The 24,088-nt window shown below is 35.7% G+C and overlaps 1 protein-coding gene across 3 annotated transcripts; it reads left to right on the forward strand.

The window, feature by feature from the left end:
• The first annotated feature begins 383 nt into the window (after positions 1-383).
• LOC109042721 (serine/threonine-protein phosphatase 2A 56 kDa regulatory subunit gamma isoform) lies at positions 384-22,992 on the forward strand. 3 transcript variants are annotated; one of them, XM_019059628.2, is made up of 15 exons: positions 384-537; positions 2,449-2,525; positions 3,463-3,649; positions 8,333-8,535; positions 9,382-9,515; positions 10,075-10,144; positions 10,724-10,854; positions 11,562-11,621; positions 13,625-13,838; positions 14,408-14,527; positions 15,351-15,478; positions 16,490-16,591; positions 18,256-18,430; positions 19,001-19,168; positions 20,613-22,992. In XM_019059628.2, exons 2-14 carry the CDS (start codon positions 2,505-2,507, stop codon positions 19,148-19,150), a joined length of 1,695 nt encoding a protein of 564 aa, XP_018915173.1. In that variant the 5' UTR covers positions 384-537; positions 2,449-2,504; the 3' UTR covers positions 19,151-19,168; positions 20,613-22,992. The 3 variants fall into 3 exon arrangements, with proteins under 3 accessions (XP_018915173.1, XP_018915174.1, XP_018915172.2); XM_019059629.2 differs by lacking the exon at positions 384-537 and adding an exon at positions 555-696; XM_019059627.2 differs by lacking the exons at positions 384-537; positions 2,449-2,525; positions 3,463-3,649 and adding an exon at positions 6,736-7,892.
• The last annotated feature ends 1,096 nt before the right edge of the window (positions 22,993-24,088 follow it).

Consider the following 24,088-nt stretch of genomic DNA (forward strand, 5'->3'; position numbering starts at 1 on the left):
CCCAACTACGAAAAGTAACTTGAAATTGGGGCGAAAATGAGAGGCAATATCCCGAAACTGTAAAAATTCTCAATGGATTAGAAATAATCAGAATTAAAAGATTTAAATTATGAAAAAATTATACGTAAATCGGATTGAAAATGGATTATGCAGCCTCTCAGCAGACTTCTTGAGCAAGCTGCTTCTGTTAAATTCTACGATGCTGGATGAAGCACTGTCATGAGATCACAATACGCGCAAATTTTTAATTTCTAATGTAGCTTTTGCTGAACTCACAGTTAGTGAGTTTTATTTTCTTCTCTTGATTAGTCTGCTGACGGGAAGACAAGACCTTGAGGACTGAAGTGTGTGCTGCCTGCTGCCTACCGACCGCTTAGGTTAGTTGGGTTTGGGTTATAGTTAGGGCTGTGCGCGGTTATTCGTATTTTGAATGATTATTCCTCAAACTTTTAACCCTGTCCTTATTGTTTTATCCAGTTATTTATAATCTCCATGACGTGAAAGCTTTTTAGTTTATGCAATCAGACCTGCTCACAGGTTAGTGTCTCAATTTTTCTGAAATTCCAAGCTCTCACCCTGCTCCGAATCGTCCTCTAATGGCTTAGCTCGTACATGTATATATTTTTTAATTTCTTCGCCCTTTTTAATTACGCCGCTGGCCCCTGCCACTTACTGATCATCAAATTTAAGAATCGGGTAATACAGCCAGTTAATTTTTGTGCTTTCATCAACTCTACTTACCAATTCTAAGCAGTTGCAATGGACCTGTCAGTCCTTACCTCAACTTTCAAAGTTTCCCCAGTTATACTGTTGTTTTTTTTTTTTTTTTTTGTAAATAATTGATCATTTTCATAGCTGGGCGTTTTTGGTGTTTTGTTTCTGTCGTCAACTTCTTATTGACTTCCATTAACTTGGGTTTTCCATCCATAAGTGTAACGATCGGATCAGCTATGTGGCTTGTCGGCTCGGTCTTAATAAAACACTCAACTCAGTTTATTGCCCAAAGTTTATCATCACCTTCTAATGTATTTTCTATTTATGCTGACAGGTCTTGCAATCAGGGGCAAAGCTTTCCTGAGTAGACTCACCAAACCTCGTTTAATTTTTGAAGATAGTTGGTCTAAATCAAATGTTTATTCCGAACCTAACCTGTAAAATCCCTCATACTTTTTCTTATCATTACACTCAATAGAATCAAGGGAGCATTGAAGTGTCCCACTCATCGTGTTAGATCTACTTAGTTTGCCTTGTGTAATGTAAGAAAACTTTAGTCAGCCTCGAAATTACCTCTCTTACTCCTACATAAGATGATGAAGGCAGGATATGTTTACTTACTAACTAGCTGCCCTGTTAGATCAATTAAAAATGACCCGAACCTTCGCCTGGCCTAATAATTTTTATCTGTTAAGTAAAATTTCTACTTTTGTGTTAGTTCATCCTCAAACTTTGGATAATTACTTACGTTACTGTCAGGACATCAGAATTTAATCAAGCTTTATTCGTTTCAGTTCATTAAACTAAAGTGTTTTTCGCAGTGAGTCTTTCTTCTAAAATTTTGACCCTCAGTATCGTCGATAAATCGTTACAATTAGGTTTTATATTTTTAATTTTAAGCGGAGAAAGGCAGGTAAAGCTTACGTAATTGTATCTGAGCTTATAACATGAACCAAATTGAACTATTTTCTAGAAATGTTCAAAAACATACTTTAGTTCCGGGTTTCTTTTATCCATTAAAATTTAAGTGTAAGCTTTTCATGTGTTTTTCGTTGTTCCAAAGTTAAGGGGCTCAGTCTCTTAATGTAATTGGACCTGTTAATTTCTCATTTTAACTGTCAAAAAGAATTCAAAGCTTTTCTCTTGTCGGTGATTCCTTCAAATTAAAAATTTTATCATTAAATGCCACTCCATTGAAAATTTTTTATTCTGCGGCTCTCACATGAGACTTATGTAGCAGTTGTCAATAGTAAATTGAGGAGGTTGCAATGTCACGAATCAAAGAAGCATCATTATTAGTAACTCAGATAAAAGTTGATTCCTACCCCTATTTTGACTTTTTTTTCTCTCATGCAAGTCGGGCATCTCATGCGAAGCAGGAATATTAAGCGTTTTGTACATTTCATCGGAGGTTTCCATTATAAAGTGAATGTATGTTTAACATTGAACCCTGCCGTTGAACAATAGCATTGAGATGTAAGAAGGAAAACTCATCAAAGAACGGTTCAACACTTGTTGGCAGCTGTTTAGTACCAGCTCAGGCTTAGAGAAGAATTCGTAAAGTTATGGAACAATTAAGACGATCCTTCTGTCAGTGTAACATCATAACTCTATTATTCCAAGATCAAATAGACCTACTAGACAGAAAGAAAAATTCAATTTTAAGATAAATACATCATCTTTCATAATTCATCTATATACTTTCTCATTTTTTGGTTGTTTTGTCTGTTTCAGGATTCAGTCAATCGGTTACCTTCGCTTAATGCTTTAGCAGTCTAAAAGTACCTACTATGGATGTTGGAGGAGATGAGGTTTGTGCTGACTATTTTTGCTTTTTGGAGAAGGGTTCATTTTTCAGTCGAACATCAATGTACAGCAGAAAATGCTGTGGAGGTGATCGGATGAGGTGGCCCAAAAAAGAGCTGTGTCCAGCAAGCCTCACACGCGAGAGCCTTTTGAGGCTTGCCTGGACAACAAGTGTGGAGCTTGTGAGGCTTATCTGGATTACAAGTGCAGAGTGAGTGCTGCCAGACCGCAAAGAAAAGCCGTGATTGACCAATGGCGATGATGCCAATTCAGCTCGCTATAGATAACTGTCTCTCGAAGCAGAGTTATACGTAGGAAGAACTCAGAAAAGTGATGTGGCTTGGTGAAGATTGTCAAAAAATGCAACTTGTAGTCGTGACTAAAGTTAGATTGCTGAACTAGTTGCCTCAAAGATGACATTGATGTGCTAACATAGGGTGCAAGTGTTTTTAAGTTATTCTCTTTTAAGTAGATATGCACGCCAGGGCCTCCCCACTTGCTTTTTTCGAGGACGTCATAAAAGGGTGTTTCAATGGCATCATTTGACCAGCGTTAAACAGAATGAAACCAAGCCACATCAGCTATTACCAAATTGAACTGGACAATTTAATTTTTTATGTGAAAACGGTTGTTCAGATTTTTGTGCAAAGCTCAGTGAATTGTCTGCTTAGTGCAAAGGAAATTCCTTAAAATTTTCAAAGGAATCCGCCGAAACGTCTTTTTGTAAAAAAATTAAATTGCCTAGTTAATTTTTGCAATAGCTGATGTGGCTTGATTCTTTTCTGTTCAATGCGGTCCATTTAAGGGTGCTTTGATATTATCATATGATTAAACTGATAAATATATCATTGAAAAAAGAATATTTGCTATCAAAGTCTCTTTTACAAAATTTGTTTGTGCCTCAAAAATTCCAGCATCAACCTTTTTTTTCTTTTCTTCCAGGCTACCAAGAACATGGGAGTGTATAATCTTCAAGTAGGAAATTATAATGCTGGCACTGCACCCCCTCCAACACAGATCAACAAGCTGAAGTTAGGTCCTGCTCACATAAAGAAGGACAAACGGCAGAGCTCATCAAGATTCAATATCAGTTCCAACCGCGAGCTTCAATCCCTCCCGCCTTTAGAAGGTAGGAAAGAGTCATTCTTCTTGATTCAGTTAGGTAATGGGTCCAAAAATCAGTGGTGAAACTAAAAAACACCCATTCATTGCATAGTTTTAATTTTGTAAGTATTGTAATTGTTTCTTTCCCTCTAAGAGGAAAGAAAAAGAACACAACATTCTGGTGTAACATACTCAGAGGATTATCTTCGATAGAAGAAGACTAGACAATGAAAGATGAAGAAAAAGTTGTTTGCCAAGCTCTATGAAATGATTAACCATTTTCTAGGTGAAATTAAACCAGTGAAAAAGTAGAAATTTATCAGCTAATTAAACTAGTTGTAATATTTTGAAAGAATTAAATTTTGAAATTAATGTATCAAAATCAGAAAGCACAGAAAATTTCAATTTAAAATTGACACACAAAAGCTCAGAATGTGTCCATTCTTGTTGAGCCACTTTGGAAAAAAAATGAACTTCAGTCGATAATTTTTATTTTTTACCTCTGGCTCATATCATGATACCAATTTTAAAAAATTCTATAACATTGCGCTGCCCTGAAAATTAAGAACACAAAATCGGATCATATTCTAAAGAGACATTCTGAAATTCGTCGAAAAATCCAATTTTTCTTGTCCCATTTGTTACGAAATTAAAATCCAACTTCAGCGTTTTGCCCAACTTCTTAAAGTTCGATAAAACTTTTTCATATTAGACGGAAGCTTTGTTTAAATGTTCTTATTTAAAAGTTGACTTCAAACTGGGCCATTTCTTACTTTTTGTAAACTTGATCTAAACTTCTAGAATCTCTTGTGTCCTTCTCCTACCCGTCACACTAGTCTTCTGCCTCCAAAATAACTTACTTTACACCAAACAAACTTTAATGGGAATGCTACTCTCTAAATTCTTAGTGTCAGGATTCAAAAGTTGCAGATTTTTATCCCTGCTCGAAGAGAAGACTTTTCTAAGTACTGACTGAGAGGAAGCAGAAGAGGAGTATTTTTAGTGCCCCACCCGTCACAGTGCTTTCACCTGAATTGTCACCCATGAAAATTAGTTGATATTGAAGTACAATTAGTGGAAAATAAAGAACTAACTGAGCTTTTTGTAGTAGGTTTATAACTTTGAAGATTGATTTCAAAGAAGTAACTGAAAATTTACCTTAAAGGCACACGAAAGTCCCACCTGTCGTATCAGAATGACCCCGTCCAAACTACTAATCTCTAAAGATGGAAGACAGGGCCCATTGAATATACAAGTTTAGGGTCCCCTTGTACCCCATCAGAAGGGTCAGGTAAAACTTTCACTTCAAGACAACTATTGCAAGGTTACTTGGATACTCTAATTCGATTATTTTGATATCACTTAATGTTTATCAGAACTACATGAAGCTGTTGATAACACTAGGCAACAAAATTTTGGGTTGAATTTGCCAATCGAACGGGACCTGTTTCTTTCTACTCAGGGGGGTCTACTGATGACTAAAATGAAGGCCTATAAAATTCCCAAGCTCTGGTTTTCAAAATATTTAGGGTTTTTTGCATTTTTAAGGGTAAATTTTGAGTATTTAAGGGGATTATTCAAATAATTTATGGCCAGTTTTAATAAATGTTTCCAATTGACATTAAACTTGGTTAACCTCATTCAGATGGGTCTACTGAAGACAAAAATGGGCGCAAAAAAACAGAAAGCCTTTTTTTTTAATTTTCAGGATTTTATTTTAGTCAAAAAAGTATGTATTTTTAGTCTTTTATGGGGTTTTAGGGGGCTTAGAGCTCTTGATTCATGAGTCAACTTTCCGCAATTCGCTGCAGCTCCGCCATAAGCACCGAGTTGATTCCCCTAACACCCAAAGCTAATCAAACAATGAGAAAAAAAATTATTTTCAGCGAAAGGGTAAAAAAAATTGAGTCTGTTGGTCAATTGATCGATCACGAAATCGTATCTCACTCTTCTTACTCTGTAATAAATTTATAAGAGTACCTCGCAATGCATAACACCTGAGCTGCCGTGCTGAGGAAAAACGCCGTATGAACTTTCAGGCATTGCCAAATTCCCTTTGATAACACGCGAATTTCCTGGTAAATTTTTGAATATTTTTCTTCCAATTTTTCAGATAATGTTGTTTGCAATTATACCAAAAGTTCCTGAAAATTTAAAAAAAAAATATTCATAACTTTTTTCAGAAATAATAATTTTATCGAAGGAAATTTGGCAACTCTTGAATGTTCATACTGCGTTCTTCCTTAGCACGGCAGTGAGATGCGAAGCGCGTCGAGGGGTTGGCGCGCGAAGCGGTCAGAGTGCATAGCCCCTTATCATTAGAGAGACGCATAACGCCCCAGGCGCAAAGCGCCTCAGAGGATTGGACCGTGAAGCGGTCAGTGGGCACGCCCCCTAATTCACAATTTCACGCGTCCCCTCCTCACGCATCGCCATGCACGCCCCCCCCCCCACCCTCCTTCCTTCATCCTCGAGGGATGTACCAAAATGCAATCTCTGTATTCTAGCGTTTTACGACATATTATCGGTACTTTTCGCCGATTCTCTGATTTGAGGTACTTAAAAATACTCACAAAATTTGTGATATGCCCTGCATTTCTCGTGACGTCAAGGAGTGCTGAACCCCTCCCGTCACCATGGACCCGGCACGCGGCTGTCACCGGACCCCCCCCCCCCCCCCCTCCTAATGCGTGACGTAATTTATGAGCGGCCCAGAAGTTTTTGACGTCGCCAGTTGACGGGGTATTTCGTCCGATAGGAACCGGAAACTCTCTGCCTTTTTTCGCGGATCATCTAGTTTCCCGGTTGAGAGTAAACGGATTGATGATGAGTCGAAGATGCCACCTCTTTGCAAGGGATGAAATATGTAATGACGGAGGTGCAAGTGCAGGGCTGTCGGACATGGGTGTCGTCATGGCAACCGGGAGGAAGCACGTGCGTACGCAACGCAGGCGGTTCTTCATTGATCGGCGAGGTTGTCAGATTGTCCACGAAATGCACATACGGTAAATTGAGTTGCACGGGGGAAAGTGCTGATACGGCAACGATGTCGATCGGCCCTCACCCCCGCAACCCTCCCGCGCCCCTATCCGCGACATTTTGCAATCGGCCCTTCGAAACCTCGCAATTTTTTCGGCGTAATGCGAATGTCTTAAGACATTTTTCCGTTTAGTCTCGTGTTTTCCGCCCCTCCTTCCCCTTTTTACTTTTCCCGTAGAGGCACGGTCCTTAATTGCTAGCCGACGTTCTCCTTCCGTTCTCAGTCACCTGTGTATACATATTTTCGTGCTGCCTTCAGTTTCTCCAAGTTTCATTAAATTTTGCTTTTATCTGTCAAATTTGTGCGGTGTAACTGTAATGATTGAATGTTACCGTTCATCTTAAACTTTTTCTAAGCGGTGTAAACTTGTTCTAAACCTTTTCACCCTGCTCTATCCAAACCTTCAATTTGCTACCAGTTGAGTTGAAGTTATCTAACTACGAACTCAGAAGATTTTAACAACCAAAGCACCGCTAAGTGCTGTTTTGTAATCAAGTTCTTCCAGTTTAAAATTTCATCTCTATTTTAAATCATTCTGTTGTCTCACGTTCAAATAGTACCTCTCGGTGTATAAAAGAAAGTTTTATCTCGCATATTTTTATACGTCCTCTTTTGTATCATTCATTCTTCATACACCCCTGCTACAAACGGAAGGTCCAATTTTCTGCTATTAGCGATTTTACACTTTGTATCATAGCAGAGAGAACCAAAATTTAATTTATTCTCAGTGTCATTTTCTTGGATCGAACTTAACTGTGAACATTTAAAAATAAAAGTCCGATAGAAAAGCGCAAAGCTTACAATTGACGGTCAAATAGTTTCCTCCGGACAAGAAGAGTCACTGTCAATATGACACAGATGATCTAACAGAAAAGTGATTGCCGAAGATTTAGACATTACTTATCAGGAATCCTTTAAGGAATCAGCCACGACGACTTTAACTGTGGAGATTCCTGGGAAGTCAGGGCCCATTCTGGGTCAGATATGGTGCACAGTGAGATTGGGCCCACCATTAGGGCCATGTTCCCTGTCACATCTCCTCTCGGCATACCCAAAAGTCCGAGCTTCCATAGTGGACTAGACCTCATTGCAGCTGCTAACGCTGACTCCCTGTATAACTTCGCCGACTCGAAAACCATTATAAATTCAGACAACATGCAAAAAAACGCATCTTGTGAAGATAATTCAATGTACACATCAATGCCGGTGCAGCTCCCACCTTTGGCGGGTAAGATCTTGACCACTAAGTTCATAAAAATTAAAAATGATTGTATCTCCCATCACTCATTTGCTACCTCTGGGCTCCAGCTGTTGATGGCGTATCAAACAGCTTGAAGAATTGACAAAGCCATTTATACAGAAGCCGGTCTATTAAAAAAAAGAGCAAAAACTGGTCCAGAATCGGCAAGTGTGAGCAACTGATACTCCATCGAAACCCAGGAAAGTCTGGAGGAGGATTAAGAATGACAACTGTATCAAAATCAGCCGAATCCACTTAGCAGCTCATCATTTCATCGACTTTTAGATTTTTTAGACCCAAAAAATAAATTAAAACTCTAATTACCTTTTAAATTTACCCATAAAGTCCTAACTTGAAATTTATTTTCTCCACTCATCGTTTATTGGTAGTTTAGTATCCTCATCATTGCTTTTTTTTCTTCGTTACAGATGCTCAAACTCCCCAGGAACGAGAAGAGTTGTTCATACAAAAAATCCGGCAGTGCTGTGTCTTGTTTGACTTTGTGTCCGATCCTCTAAGCGACTTGAAATGGAAGGAAGTGAAGAGAGCAGCGCTCCACGAAATGGTGGACTATGTCAGCATAGAACGAGGTGTAATAACAGAAGCCATCTATGCAGAAGCTGTTCACATGGTAAAAATTTCGAACTTTATCACCTAGTTACCAGATTTTTACTCTTAGAACCTGTAAACCGACCGGTTTGAAACTCTTGAAGCTGCTAAATCAAGAAAGCAGAAGGGAAGACAAAAAGTTATCAAACTAATTTTTAATTTTAGTTTTGAAGTATAACCAAGGTGATGTAATGATCGTTTTTTATTAATTTACTTAGGACCTTTCAGCATTTCGCCATCTTCAGAGTACAGTCATTAATACATAAATATATCACAGTTATTACACTTAGCAGTCGTTTTGGCGTTTTTGTTTTTTAATGACTGTACTCTGAAGATGGCGAAATGCTGAAAGGTCCTAAGTAAATGAATAAAAAACGATCATTACATCACCTTGGTTACACTTCAAAACTAAAATTAAATATGGTGTTGTTCAAATCAGACTTTATTAAACTAATTTTTCCTAAATTTTTTTAGTAATTACCTCTCATACCATTGGATTATACAATAAAACATTTGTAAAGAATGTCAAATAAAGAATTAAAGATCTCATTTTTGACCTGAAAGTAAATAAACAAATGCGGGTTTAAGGATACTTAGTGGTTAATTCTTCTTGTGGTGTCGCAAAACCTGTTCACACGATATTTTCCTGTTAAAATGGGGTTGGATTTTTGGCGTCTTTGAAAGTTTATTTTCTCCGCTGATAAATGCTAGCATTCTAATTTCACGTACATTCAGTAAATGAATTCAAACAAAAAAATTGTACTGCTGTTTTTTGGAATGTAAGTCATGTAATTTTAGTCTCAATAATGGTTCCCATAATTGTATTGATTGTGGGTCTAAAACCTCTATCTTAACCTTTAATTTGCAGTTTGCGGTGAACCTTTTCCGAACATTACCTCCATCTAGTAATCCTAATGGAGCTGAATTTGACCCTGAAGAAGATGAGCCTAACTTAGAAGCAGCTTGGCCTCATCTACAGCTTGTCTATGAGTTCTTTTTAAGGTCAGTATCTTCATTTTATTTTTTATTTTATTACAGGGATATTTCTGCTTTCCAAGAGCTCAAGTTTTTTATCCTATGAGAAAAGGGTATGCTTTGGCACCTTACATTACATTGAAACTAAGTTAATCCTTAACTGTTCAGTAACTTTTTTTATGAGAATCTATAGAAATCATTCACCTTTGCCTGTCATCCATTGCCCTAGATGATATTACCTTTTATGGTCCTAGTATTTTTTTTTACATTTTCAATTAAGCTTTAAGCTTTGACAAAAAATCACAGCATTCGCAGCGATCAGTCAGTCATACTTTCCATTTCAAATGAGCCTTATCGTAACCCTGTGATAAGGCTGAAATTCGAATAATCAGTCCACATGACCAGGCAAATGCAGTGCCGGTGTTTTTTGTTAGGTACATTTAATTTTCAACACCTTATGCGCTTCTTGTGGCTGTCTCTAGAGCTTTTATAGAATTGTATTAGGTATAACCTGTTTCTTAATTTTTGTGTTTTATTTTTTTTTAATGTTTAATTTATGTATTTATGTTTTCTGTGCATCCTGCAGATTCCTAGAATCGTCTGATTTTCAACCAAATATAGCCAAAAGGTACATCGATCAGAAATTTGTCTTGCAGGTAAGTTTTTTTTTTTGCTTTATTTTTTTTTTCTTGTAGTATCTGTTTCCTCTGAAAGTGTTGGTATGTTTACCTACAAACTGTGTGCACTTGTTTCACTGTCTTAAAATCAATAAACTAAGAATAGTATATGGGTATAAAAGGTAATTTTATACCCAATAGAAACCATGGAAATCTATACAGATGGATCCGAATAACCTAATGAGAGCAATCATGCTGAAAAAATATTGTCCTTCATAATTTTGGTTTCTTGTTAATGATTCTTTCATCTCTATACGCATTTTTTCATTAGACGTAAGCATAGAAAAAAGCAAGCAGTTGCTCTTATCAAGACACCTTCTTCAAAAACAACTCAAAAATTCATACCCAGGGAGGGGGATGTTTGAATCTATGCTCTTTTTGAAGTACATATTCAATTTGGTAGGTGAGCATGTAAACGTAAAGTACGGAGTTACACTCACAAGTTAATTGATTCAATGTCCTACCATCTTCATTTTCCTAAAAATGATCAGTTTCATGCAGAACTGAGCCCAAATTTGTGGAATATTTCATAATCCATTATTATTTGTTTCTTTCTAGCTACTGGAGTTATTTGACTCGGAAGACCCCAGAGAAAGAGATTTCTTGAAAACAACCCTGCACAGAATTTATGGTAAATTCCTCGGGCTACGTGCATATATCCGCAAACAAATTAATAATGTTTTTTATAGGTATGTAAACCCTTCAATAATATAGATTTTTATTTTTTTTGTTAGCTTTGGTCACTTGTCCTTAAATTTTGGAAGGTGTTTCCTAGGATCATCTTCGAGGACTAAATCTCTTCGGAAGACAAAAGAAAATGATGAGCATTTTGTGCATTGATAAATAATGCCATCTCTCAGAAAATATGTAAATAATGTCCCCAAGTTTCAGGATGAATGTTAATCTTCAATTTACTTCTAGTCAAGAGTTGCGATAGGAAGTCCAGTTTCTTAAATTATGTTAAGTTTGAAATCAAGTATAAAAAAATTTTATTCAAGAAATGTGCGTGCAATTTTATTTAAGAAACTTTGTTGATGCATTTTAAAGTTTAAAACTCTTTTAAAAAGATAATCTCACTCGAAGTGCTTGCCTTGAAGTGACTAATTTATATCGAAAGGGCATTATGTTTTATCATTAATAATCATACCAAGGCACACAACAGAGTAGACAACGGCTGAAATGTATCATGGTCCCTAATTGTTTTTCCTGGTTTCTACTCAACTCTCACTGCTGAAAATCTCTTCTTCTTAGTTATGGTTTTCCTCTGTGTCTCAAATGTTAGTTTGCTATCAAATTGAGTCCTACCGTGTTTTGCAAGTTGTTGAAATTGCATGATTTAAATCTCATCATATCTAACAAAATCGCATTTACATAAATTTTTTTGGTGTGTTTTCAGTTTTATTTATGAAACCGAGCATCATAATGGAATAGCAGAACTGTTAGAAATTCTTGGAAGGTAATTATGAGTTATCTCTTGTCTATAAAAACTTCATTTTAATAAGATTTGAATTCTATCATTCACTATATGCTTTTATGCTCATGAAACATCTATCATTGCCTTCTTTAAAAGTAAATGCTAAATTTTAAATTTCTTTGATGATAATGTTAACGTCTGTTAAGTCGTATGCCAATCCAGGTAGATGGTTTTGTTACACACATGTTTCGCATGAGGTTTAGCCAACTGAGTAAACTTTTCATCGGTCAAATTGCGTAAAAATAACATTGAGCATATCAGAAATTTCTAAAATCCACTCCTCACCATACAATTTGCGTACTCTATATCACTCATTTAAATTCATTGCTTCTGCAGGCATTTTTTCTGAATTGTTGGCAACCAGGTTTACTTGAAAAGAACTATCAGTTAAGTAACCGAACCAAAAAAAAAAAAACCATCTCGCAAATTGTCACTCATTTATGTTATGTGTAATTTCAGTCCTTTTAAAACCTTTTTTTTGTAACTCAAAGAAACAAGAAGGAAACAAATGCTTTAAAAAAATTAAAATCATACAATGGAAACAGTTTGCGAGATGTTTGTCCAAGTAGGCAGGTTTTCCCATATTTCTCTCTGGACGAACCTGATTGCTGGCAACTGAGGAAAAAGTGCACCTTCGGCCGTGTTTATACAGCATTTGACTCTTGATCGCGACGCGATTGCGATCATTTGATCCGAGACTGCGACTTGACGGGGATTTGATGCGTGTATTTATACAGGGTTAAACTCCCTCGCGACTCGATTTTAATTTATCAACAATACTGTTGGGTCATGGTGGCAGTGCATCATGTCTTCATCCGACGAAGAAGACGTGCTTTTGCTATGGGCGGTGAATAAGCATCGTCGTTTTCGTCGTTATAGTGAACACCCTTTCAATACAGAAAATATTAAAAAAAAAGTCAGTATTTAAGTTTTTTGTTAGCATAAAATGCATTCCGTGGGTTCCAGAGGCATGACCGAGCCTCCACCAGTTCCATAAGCTTCAGGGCTTCCTCTTCAGAAGTCATTATATTGGCCAACCTCTAAAAATCTTTTTTATTTTATTAATAAACCACCTTTTTTAAAAAAGATGAAATAGTTTTCGTCCGTTCACTGCACCAATCAAGACAAGACTGATCAAGAGTCGAGTCGGAGTCTAGAGCACAGAGTCTCGTCACAGACCGCGACGCGACTGAGATTTGATCGTCAAATCTCAATCGCGTCCGAGTCGTGACATGTATAAACATTCTCATTCAACTCCATGTGTTGTGCCGAGTCTCAGTCTAGTCGCAATCGCGTCGCGATCAAGAGTTTAATGCTGTATAAACACGGCCTTCATTAGCAAGACCAATTTACACAGGTCAGTCATTCCTGTGGGTAAATTTTGAGACCCCTCTGCGCCAGTGGCGTGGTGTGAATTGCGATGTATCGATTGTTCTGCCATTTAAACCTATGGTAAAGAATCGATTATTAAGGTGTTCGCTGCGAACACCCTGTTCATCGATCTTTTTTCATATGTTTAAATGGTATAACAATCGATACATCGCAAAGCACGCCACGCCACTGCTCCGCGCATTGGTGGCAGGAAATTTAAATCCAATGCAATTCTCGTGGGTGAAGTCAATGATACGTTTTACTGGCTGCGGTCAAGTAAGAGTCCAGTGGGGGAGTGGATTTCAAAAAGATGCGCAAAAATAGCCTGTGTAGATTGTCCTTGTTCATTAGCCCAAGAGCTCTGAAGAACAAAAGTTTTTTTCAATTCATTACTTTTAGATCCCCCCCCCCCCCTCTTGAATGCTAATAAATTTCTAAATACATGAATAGATTTAGTGCAAGATATGACTCAATTAGCCCCAGTGTTACCGTGCACTCAAAGTAATTGAGGTGAAAAGTGTCCGACTGTCATAATCTTTCTGTTTTTGCAACTTACAAATTGTTTAAAAGGGAAAAATCATAATTTGCCTAATTCTCTCCGTTTTTATTTTCAGTATAATAAATGGTTTTGCTCTGCCATTGAAAGACGAGCACAAAGTTTTTCTAGTGAAAGTGCTGTTGCCATTGCACAAAGTGAAATCACTGTCAGTTTATCACCCTCAGTTGGCGTACTGTGTTGTTCAATTCTTGGAGAAGGACCCCTCTTTGACTGAACCAGTTGTTAAGTGCCTATTAAAATTTTGGCCTAAAACCCACTCCCCAAAAGAGGTAATTTTGCTCTTTTTTTGTCTACATTATCAACCTGAAACTTTCTGGACATCTTTTGAAGTGTTACTCTAGATGTATTCACAATAGGAGCAATTTTATAATACTAATATTCATGATGGCGAAACAATCAGATAAGCTTTACATGGTGGTTATACGGATGAATCAAGGCATTTGACCATCAAAATTCTGTCATCAAAAACAGCACGGAACGCTTTTAGGCGTGCCATGGATGTCAACCAATGTATTTTTGGCCACAGACTCTGAATATTGCCCATGTATTTCTCTATCATGCATTGATTTCCCAGAAAAATTGAAGTTACCCCAGTCAAGTGCTATTTTTGGGTGAATTCCAATTTTTCTGGTCCAAATTATATTGATTCAGTAAATCGTGTCATTTTTAGGCAGTGTTAAATATTTACCCTGACTAAGATTACAATTTTCCGGCAAATCCAAAAAAATAATTCTTTGTTGCCTGGTGTAAAAAATCATTAAATTTACATTCTTGGGTTGAGAATCGATTAATTAAAATCAAAATCAATTCTAAGGCGTTGACTTTTTTATATTCATAGGTTATGTTTTTAAATGAACTTGAAGAAATACTGGATGTCATCGAACCGGGAGAATTTCAAAAGGTCATGATTCCATTATTCACTCAAATAGCGAAGTGTGTGTCTAGTCCCCATTTTCAGGTAATTATGTAGTTATTTATTTTCTTCACAATGACACTTTCTGTAAGTCATTTCAGCTTAGAAAGGATGAGCTCCTGAATGGTTGTTTCCTATAGTTTCAAGCATGGTGAAAAAGATGAAATTGTTTCATTTTTCCAAATGATAGTGAGTTCCCACCAAAACCAAAATACAATTCATTCTGTGGGCGTTTAACACAAGTTTGAATAAACAAGAAAAAATCCTCACTTCTTTAACCAGAAATCAACGTCGTAAAGATTGCCTAACTCCATTATTTTTGGACTACACTAAAATTTGTGAGCAGTCTGCAATGCACCCTATTCCTTGCAATAATGCACAAATCTCCAATATTTGACTCTGAAATTTCTGGATAACCACATTGATTTCTTCATTTAAACTTTTAGGATCATGTGTAACGTTTACTGTTCTGCTTTGATCTAAACCTGGTCAATGAGCCTATTTTCCTAGCGGTGATACCATTTCATCAAAAGCTTGAGGAACGAGGAGGGGAAAATGTCCTATTTTTTTCGCTCGTCAAGACAACATGATAACAAATTCAACCTCTAATGCTCCGAAAAAATTCAACCTCTCTCATACTATGATTCATAACCTATGATTAAAAGTTTTAAATAAAATTGAGTATTCGGCAAGTTTGATCCATTTTCCTTGTTTTGAATCTAGCACCTTTGAAACACAGGAGGGGCTATTGCCCCCCCCCCCCTAAAAATTATGCCACTGTCTCCTAAATCAGTGTTACTCCCCTTTCACCTTATCTTCTAAATTGCAGTATCCTAATTTTTAGTAATCGAGTTATTTCTTTCAACAGGTGGCTGAACGAGCATTGTACTATTGGAACAACGAGTATATCATGTCCCTGATAGGTGATAATGCTGCGGTCATACTGCCTATTATGTTTCCTTCTTTGTATCGTAATTCCAAGTCACATTGGAATAAGTAAGTATTTACATCTTTCAACTCGGGTGTTCATTTATGATTTTTAAATCACAGCCTAGTGAAGAATTTTTACAAGGAAATCAAGGCCTGATTAAACTAAACTAAAAAGTAGATTCATTGTGTTTTACAATGTTCTTCTTTTGTAGGGAATTTAAGTAATGACATCGTCATGTAGTATTTTATTTCTGATTCAGGAATTTATATTTTAGAAAAAATCATCACTTTGGTAACCTTCAAATATTTTTTTGGTATGAAAATCGAGGTCCCTCAACCCTCCTGTTTGTGTTTTCTGGCAACACTGTATTTGAGTCTTTCTTCACCTTACACCTTTTACATTTCTTTCTGCTTCATTTAAATTCTGACTTTCCCAAAACTAGGTGAAAAATGTCGTAAATGAAGACCCTGCTACTTAATGAGAATGTACTTTTCATCTGATTCTACATCAGCAATTTTTTTTCATTCTGTCTTCATGATTAAGGAAGTTAAAGAATAATTTGATATCATCTTTATATTTCAAGAAAAAAAGAGCCTGAAACACAAGGATTTTATCAGAAGTGCTAGGAAACAATAAGCCTTGACCTGAGCCTTGGGAAATACGATGCTTCACCTAAAAAATGCTTTTTACATTGTAAAAGCGGTGTTCTTAAACAATTTGTAAGATTTTCTATCGTCTAAAGTATTGCTTACAGAGGTAATTAGTTCTGGTAAGCATCAGACTTTCGCTATTATCAGCTTCCTGAGGAAGCATTAAAAATATGTACAAATAGGTTCTCTAGAACCCTGGAAAAGTAGATTTTTCTCCGTGGGGGATTTCAAAACTTAGCAGTGTGTTATCAGCACAAGAGCTGCTACATTTATAACTTTCTGCAGATCCAAATGGTCATGTATACTGGGGCAGAACACATTTTATCGCCGAAAGCTCACATTGATATCTCTTACATGAACCTGAAAAAATATTATACCTGTAAAAAATTTTCACCTGTGAAGTCATCTTATTTTTGTATGTTCCAGGACAATTCATGGACTGATTTATAATGCGCTCAAGTTATTTATGGAAATGAACCAGAAGCTGTTCGATGAATGCTCTCAACAGTACAAGCTTGAAAGACAGAAGTAAGTCATAGTAGTATTTTGGTTTATAAAACGGTACCCATTATAACCACTGTTAATCAGATTGAGGTGGAAAACTGTCTTTTTTGAACCTACAACATTATAGTACGGTCGGTAAAATCGGAGGGAATTTTTTGTAATATTGTCCCGGCGCATGCCATGCCACGCATATTGACAGTGCTAATTGATTTAGCATCATCATCGCATGCATAAATAATGTGCAGACATTAGTTCGGATGAAAGTTTGTTTGCTTTTTTCAGTCAAACTTAAATGAACTAGAAATTTAAAGTAGTGACTCTCTAATCTCTCCAGTGGTGAAAGATATTTGAATCAGTCTTTTTCAAGGGAAACCCAACACATGAATTTAAGACCTCTAGGAAAAAAACTTGACAAATGACTATCAACACGAGATTATAAACTTTGAAAATTTAAATTAACAAAAAATGAGTCATATCAAAAACTCTAACTTTCAAATTACCTGCTTTTAACAAAAAGGACAAATTTGTTAATTTTGTTAAAGGATATTGTCTCCACTTGGAAAGTAATTTTGCACATGTTATACAGCTACCAAAGTTAAATTAACAAAATGGAGGATGAAAATACTTTTTTTTTTTTTTTGAGTTTTCTTTTGGCTTCTATTCCTTTATATTGATAGGTTAGGAATCTACAGCCATCTATAGACAGAGAAGGTTAATAATGGAACAAGGGGTTTAACGAATAAGAGTGTATATTAAGATTTTTTTAAGGTTTTTAGAGAGTTGGGTGGGTATATAGTAAGGTAAGAGTCCCCTACACCAGCTTCACGCTAAGAGGCTCAACATAGCGACTAGTAAGAAAATAGTTGACTGAGCCATGGAGAACATACCAAGTGAACAATCAGGACAAGTTGTTTGGTAGGGATTAGTCGGGTTGTATGAATTACTGGGTTGGATTAGTGGGATAGGACCTTTAGAGGGATATATTATTGGTAGTTAGATGAAAATACTTACATTTTGCACCTTATGCTGAATGCAACTTGAAACTCCTGACCTAAGTTTTTTTTAAAATGTGCAGTATTTTTTTGGAGACTTTAAGATCTATTATGCAAAATTTCGTAATTTCCATTCTCGCGGGTTAGAGCAAAGGTCAAGTTTATAAGAAGCTCAAGTTAAACTATATTTCAATTTTCTGATTCTTTAAAATGTATGTAAGATGAAAGCAACGATAAGAGCTCGTTGCCCCTGGGTCTTTTTGGTACAAATAGAAAAATGGAGAATGGAAGATGAATGATGAAAATAGAGGAAAGAGATGGAATACAAGGGTTTCTGGGAAACTTGGATCATTGGAGTCATGGAAATTACAGCGACTTAGAAATGTCTGGAAATTTGGAAGAAAAGGAAAGAAATTTGGCTAACTGAGTGTCTGCGTGGAAACTTCAGCGGGTGCCATTTGAGAGAGTGGAACTGACTTCCAAGTACCCTCTTCCATAATTTTGATCTCTAGGAAGAAAAAAAAAATTGTGTAAACGTTTTGATTGAAGGTGAGAGGAATTCAAGGAAAGGCAGAGAAAGTAAGGGTAGCGGAAGATATAATGGAAACTCTGAATGTAAGAAAGCTCCCAAGTAATGGACTTTTTGTTATTGATTGTCTTTCATTAATCCCATTTTTCTCAATTTGTTGTGTGCAGAGAGAAAGAAAAACAAAAGGAGAGAGAACAAGCATGGAATAGAGTGGAAAGTCTGGCCAAGAAAAATGATCCAAATTATCGACCACTTTCCAATACTTCTGCTCCAACTTCTCCACCCGGTGAAAACGAGGATATGGACATCTCGTACGAAAAAATTGAAGCTGAAGTGAAAGACGTATGTAGCTTTTATATCAAATTAAGTTTATTTCCTCTATTAAAATAGCTTCCTTCTTTGGACAGATAATCACTTGCCCTTTTGTTCACCATAACAGGACCTTCTGGTTCATAACAAAATGTAAATGAAAAGTTACCCATAACATCTTGCAGTGAATTGATAGTCGAAGAAGGCATCAAAAAATGATCATGGTTTACTTTCCAAATCCAAACATTCAACCTTATCATTGAATTTTCTCTTGAATTATATTGATCTGACGATTCATTAGTAAAGGGACTAAAGTGCGCCCAGGCAAATTTTTCAAGAGAATGATATTTTTCTTGTCAAGTAAAAAAATTTGAATGTTGTTAAACATTAAAATCTCTGGTATTGCAGCAAAACATTTGCAAGTGTTTAACCCTATCCTACTTCCCAAAGAGACGTAAAGCTGCCTTTTTTGGTGGGTTACATTTTTTGGTGAAAATTGAAACTGCTGTTTGGCGTTGGCTACCAAAGCTGTCATTGATATATTTTTAATTTTATTTTCCGTCACATGCTTTTTAATTTTTGTATCCTTTGTTTTCTCCCCAGGGGCGAAAGCCTGCTAACTCTGATAAAATGCGAATATTCCTTCGAAAAAAGTCTGAACTGCCCCTGGATACTTATACTGTCCGTGCTTTGAATGACCACAAACGAGCGGATGAATATTTAACTACACCTCCAGATGTTAATAAATGCTAGCCTTAATCAATTATTTGGGTAAGAATATTTGATACTTTATGCTTTGAATTTGTCATATGATGCGCCGAATTACTCAAGAGTAATTTAGGTTAAATTCTAGAGTTGGACCAGACATCCAGCTATCATTCAACTGGATATATTAGGAGATATTTTACGGAAACCTGGATCCTGTTGGATGACGCCGGAAAGACAATACATTATCAAGCCACAATTTTTATGAGATAGAAGTGCCAATTTTCTAATAAATTGCTGGTGTGAAAGAAATAGCAAATTCAAGGGATGTTACTGACTGCATAATTTTAGAACTCTGCTTTCAGTTACACTTGCTTAATTGAAAGGGTAAATAAAGTTAAACTTTTATCTGAGTGTCAAAGATGATCTTCACTTGAATATCAATAATTTTTTATTTATGAGCTTTCTTCAGATATACTGTTGAGCAATTGCTGGTGAATCCAAGTGGAAGATCCCATCCAAAAAAAAAGAAAAGAAAAAGCTTATTTATGACCCCAAAAAATTCAATTTATGGGTGGAAAACGTAGCTTTCTCTTAATCAAGGGTCTAAAGAGATTCAGGCTTTTGGGGCTATATTTTTTGAGGCATGCAGTGTTGCAAAATGGGCAAACAAAGACGCGTGTTTGAAAATAGAATTTTTTATCTTTTTCTTCTATTTTCTTGCATTCATTTGCATAATGCCAAAACATTGAATCACGCAAACCGTGCATCCTGTGTTAAGGAAGGCGAGACAACTTTTAAAAATTCGCATGCCGATGAGTGTTAGCACCGACCCGCATCGATGAGTTTGTGTGTCCCAATTGCGCACATCTGCGCATGCGCAGTATCGGCTCCAGTGAATTTTTGTTGGTTTGTGAGGCTTTTTTTCTCGGTTAATAATTAGTTCGGAAAATGAAACATTGCTATTTGGTTGTGAAATTATATGCTCTAAAACTTTTCTTCCTTAGAATTTTGTCTGAAAATGGACTCAAAACGAGATATTCTCGAAAAACGGAGCGCACAAATGGATTCTCCATTGCTTTTCCGCAGTCTCTTTGACCACTTGGGACATTTCCCTGCCCGCCCATCGTGGGGTTCCGAGAAACATGGCTCGCTTTGCCCTTACAAAACCAAGCCGGACGCACGGTCTATGTGATTCAATGTCTTGGCATACTGGCTTGAACAAGCCTGGCGGCTTTTTCTCAGAAGTGTGATAGAGCCTTGTTCGCGCTTAATGGGTTCTTAAAATTGGAAAAACCCTGAATTTTTTTTTATATTTTGCCTTTTGTTCATGAATTAAATATAAAAAACATGGATCCTAACTGTCACAGATGTTCCCTTCTTTGTATGAGTGGGCAACTGAGACCCAAAGACCTGAGTTAATTGATTTTCGAAAACATTAAAATTAGCTGCATCCTCATGTATATCAGTGTCTACTTCTGGCTCTTATTGATTTTTTTTTTTTTTCCAGGACTTGATACAACTGTTTGTCTCATCTTAGTGTCAATGTCCAGCTTCTCAAACAGGGGAGAAAAAAAATCATTGTTATATCTATTTATGAGTAAAATAAACTGTTACATAAAATTAAATTTATGAAAGGAAAGTATATATATTTAAATATATATGCATATATAAATATATATGTGTGTGTATCAAAATGTTGTTAGTTTCTTTAGTATAAGACTATTGTGATCGGTATGCTCAACATGAGCTTATTATAGTAAATTATTTTAGTTACTGGTTATTTGTGGAAATAATTTTTTAATACCTCAAATGTTGGTGTAAATATGACATTTGAATAGCTAGGGCTAACGGCTGATATTTTTAATCATCACCAAAGTTAAATTTAATTTTTCTATGATGCAAAATATAGCCTATTAAACAATAATATTGAGGTATGCCCACCTCGTCACTGCGTCTAGCTACTTCTGAATGTTAACTAATTCCAAAGAAATTTGATGCATTTTAAGATTGTAATTCCAAACAGCACTTCCACAAAGAAGAAATGGTTTCTCCCCAAATCTCAAGAAACCCCCAGTTGCGAAGGATGAATTTTACAGTTGTAGACAGTATGCAGTCATTACTCTGTGACTTACAGGCTAAAAACATTGGAAAGTCCAATTTCGTCAGCTGCCAAGTTTATTTTATTATAATTTGCTGGCTCTTGTCATTTTAAGAGAGCGCTTAACCCCCACTTTATTCTCTCATTACAAATTGACATTGTGACAAATTTTTAATTAGTCAAGCTCTCCTGCAGCGCAGTTTTATTTTACCGTATTACGATCCTGGTGGATTTAAATTTCGGAGGCAATTTCATTTTTGTGCTGTAGTTTTAATCCTTGAATCATATTTTTAAGTGAACACTGTACAAACATTATTCCTCTCTTCTCTTTTATCAACTGATTTTTAATAAATTACCCATCAATTATTCTATTCGCCGACCGATCCTTTTTTTAAACCTTTGTTATTTCTATTTTTTATTTTTTTTAATTCTTAATATTAAGTTATGGTGGCTGTATGAGACTGTACTGTTCTTTCTTACAGCACCTGTGTTGCAAATCTGTATTTTTCTATTATTTTGTTGTTTTCTTCACTTTCTGCGTAGCTTAAATCAAAAAAATAATAATCGTTATAATCGGTTACTATAATGTAAAAAAAGAGCATTAATTAGTAGCACTTAGCCAACCTCCATTTGATCAGAGACCTAAAATTTTCATTTTTTCATTCTGCTTTCGATCCTACCTATCCTTTCTCAGATTGGATTAGGTGTCCAGTAATGAAAAAAAAATGATTTGACAACATCGTTGATTTATTTTTACCTCTTTTTTTCATTTTCTTTTAAGGTTCTTGAATTAAATCTACAAGCCCCATGATCGGGAAGCACTAAGCATCAGTTATTTTAATTCCTTAGAGAGCTATTTTTATTAAACTTATGCAGAGGTGTAAACTATTTTAAGTCATCTGTTTTATACTTCCTTTGTGCCAGTTTCGGAACTTTTGAGGTAAATATTGTAGTCATAATTTCATAAAGAAATGAAATAAACTAAAGAGGATGATAGAATACTCTGTCTCTAATTTAATTTGCTTTAATTTATTGGCTAATTTGTGAATGGATTTATTCATACGTTCAGTTGCACTCTTTCTTAGACTGACATTCATGCTTACTGTCATAAATTTTTTTATCAGCAGTCTCCCCTTGGTAGTATCCTTGTAAGCTGTAACCGAAAGAGACTGTTTAATTATTATGTAACAATATTAGAAGTCATTTACATGAGCCCCTTGCTTTTTTCTTCTTTTTTATAATCATTTGGATGGCAAGGAATTGCTGTTCAAATGAAGGTCAACTTGGATCCTCATATCGGTGAGGTTGTTATTGTAAATTGGTGGGTTTATTATTATACTTATAACTCACCAGCATGTGTAAAGTTGTGAGTATGAAGTCTAACCTACGGATGTTTATTTTTTAAAAGAGAATTGTATTGGGTATACATTAATTTATTACGCCTTTATTGCAAAAGAGGAATGTACTTTATCATCATAACTTTTATTTGTTTGTTTTCTCTTTTTCTCTACATGTATGATACTACAAAATGAGTAATTACAGATATTATTTAGATTTTTAAAGACAAAGTTAACTTGTTTTCAGATAAATACAAAGTTTTATTTTCAAAAGAGGAAATACTATATTGTATTAACCGTCTACCTTTTGTTCTTTTTTTAAACTTATTTATTAATACGAGTATTATTTGTCGATTTTTGAAATCTTGATTAATGTTTAAACAATTGTTATTTTTACACTCTATAATTTCATAAATTTTAAGTGTTGAAAATAAACCTTATTTTTCCCTTTATCTGGGCTCTCAAATCATTAAAATTGAGTAAAGCGAGTCGTCCACTATTAGTGATGTCGTTGTGTTGTCGTTGAAGCAAGTAGCAGTTCTGAAAGATCAATATAGGGCTCCACGGTCAAAATCGCGAATTACATTCCTGAAAACTCTGTTAACCTAAAAATAGAGTGGAGAACTCAGGACTAAGAAAAATATGTTTCACCCTCTTATCAGATCTTTTGGTGCTCCTCATCCTGTAACTTTTTCTACCACATCTGTAATTTAACAGACTGTCTCAACAAATATTAACAGAGATTGATTGATTTGAAAGACTGGTACAATCAAGCGTTCATCTCACCTTCCCAGAAGAGCTCTGTCTGTAAACAATCTATTTACTCATCTAGACATCCCCCGGCCCTGTTACAGTTGTATACTGCTTTACACAAGTCAGTTGAAAGTCAAAGGATATTCTCGCTTATTTCTTACTATTTCCATAATATGTAGGACTCTCGAAGGGATTCGCCCAAGCCCTTGCATATTAATATTCCAGTGATAAAATAGATACAGCTACAGATGCCACAGATCAAATAACAGACAGCTCATAATGTTGGAACTTGAAATCTTTGGACTAAATAAAAGAATAATTTTAAAAATAGTCTAATCTCCCCTAAAATTTCCTTTTACTGTTTATTCTTCAAAGTGAGAAAAACAATTTATTTTAAAGTCCATCCGCCACCCATCATTTACTACTATATTTCAACCTGGGGTAAACCTAAAAACACGCTGCCCTCTAATGTTGTAATTATGCAAATCAAATGAATGTTTGAAGTCTCTCGGATGAAGAGCATGGATGAAGCAAAATAGAATTTTTTTCTAGAAAAAAAATATTATGAAAATATCTAGAAAAAACAAAGAAAATGAGAGCTATCCAGAAAATATAAAGAAAAAACATTGCGAGTGAAGAGTCTGACCAAAGAAAATAGATCTATTTCATGGGTCTACTTTCTGTCAGCTTCCCATTTGGAAAAAAGATAGAAAATTTATTGAAAGTAGAATTATTTTCTAGCCAATTTCTTAATGTTTTCTTTTAAGAAAATGCAAGGAAGAAATTATTTTCTTT

The sequence above is a fragment of the Bemisia tabaci genome, chromosome 2 (genome assembly GCF_918797505.1).
Source record: "Bemisia tabaci chromosome 2, PGI_BMITA_v3".
Taxonomy (NCBI): Eukaryota; Metazoa; Arthropoda; class Insecta; order Hemiptera; family Aleyrodidae; genus Bemisia; species Bemisia tabaci.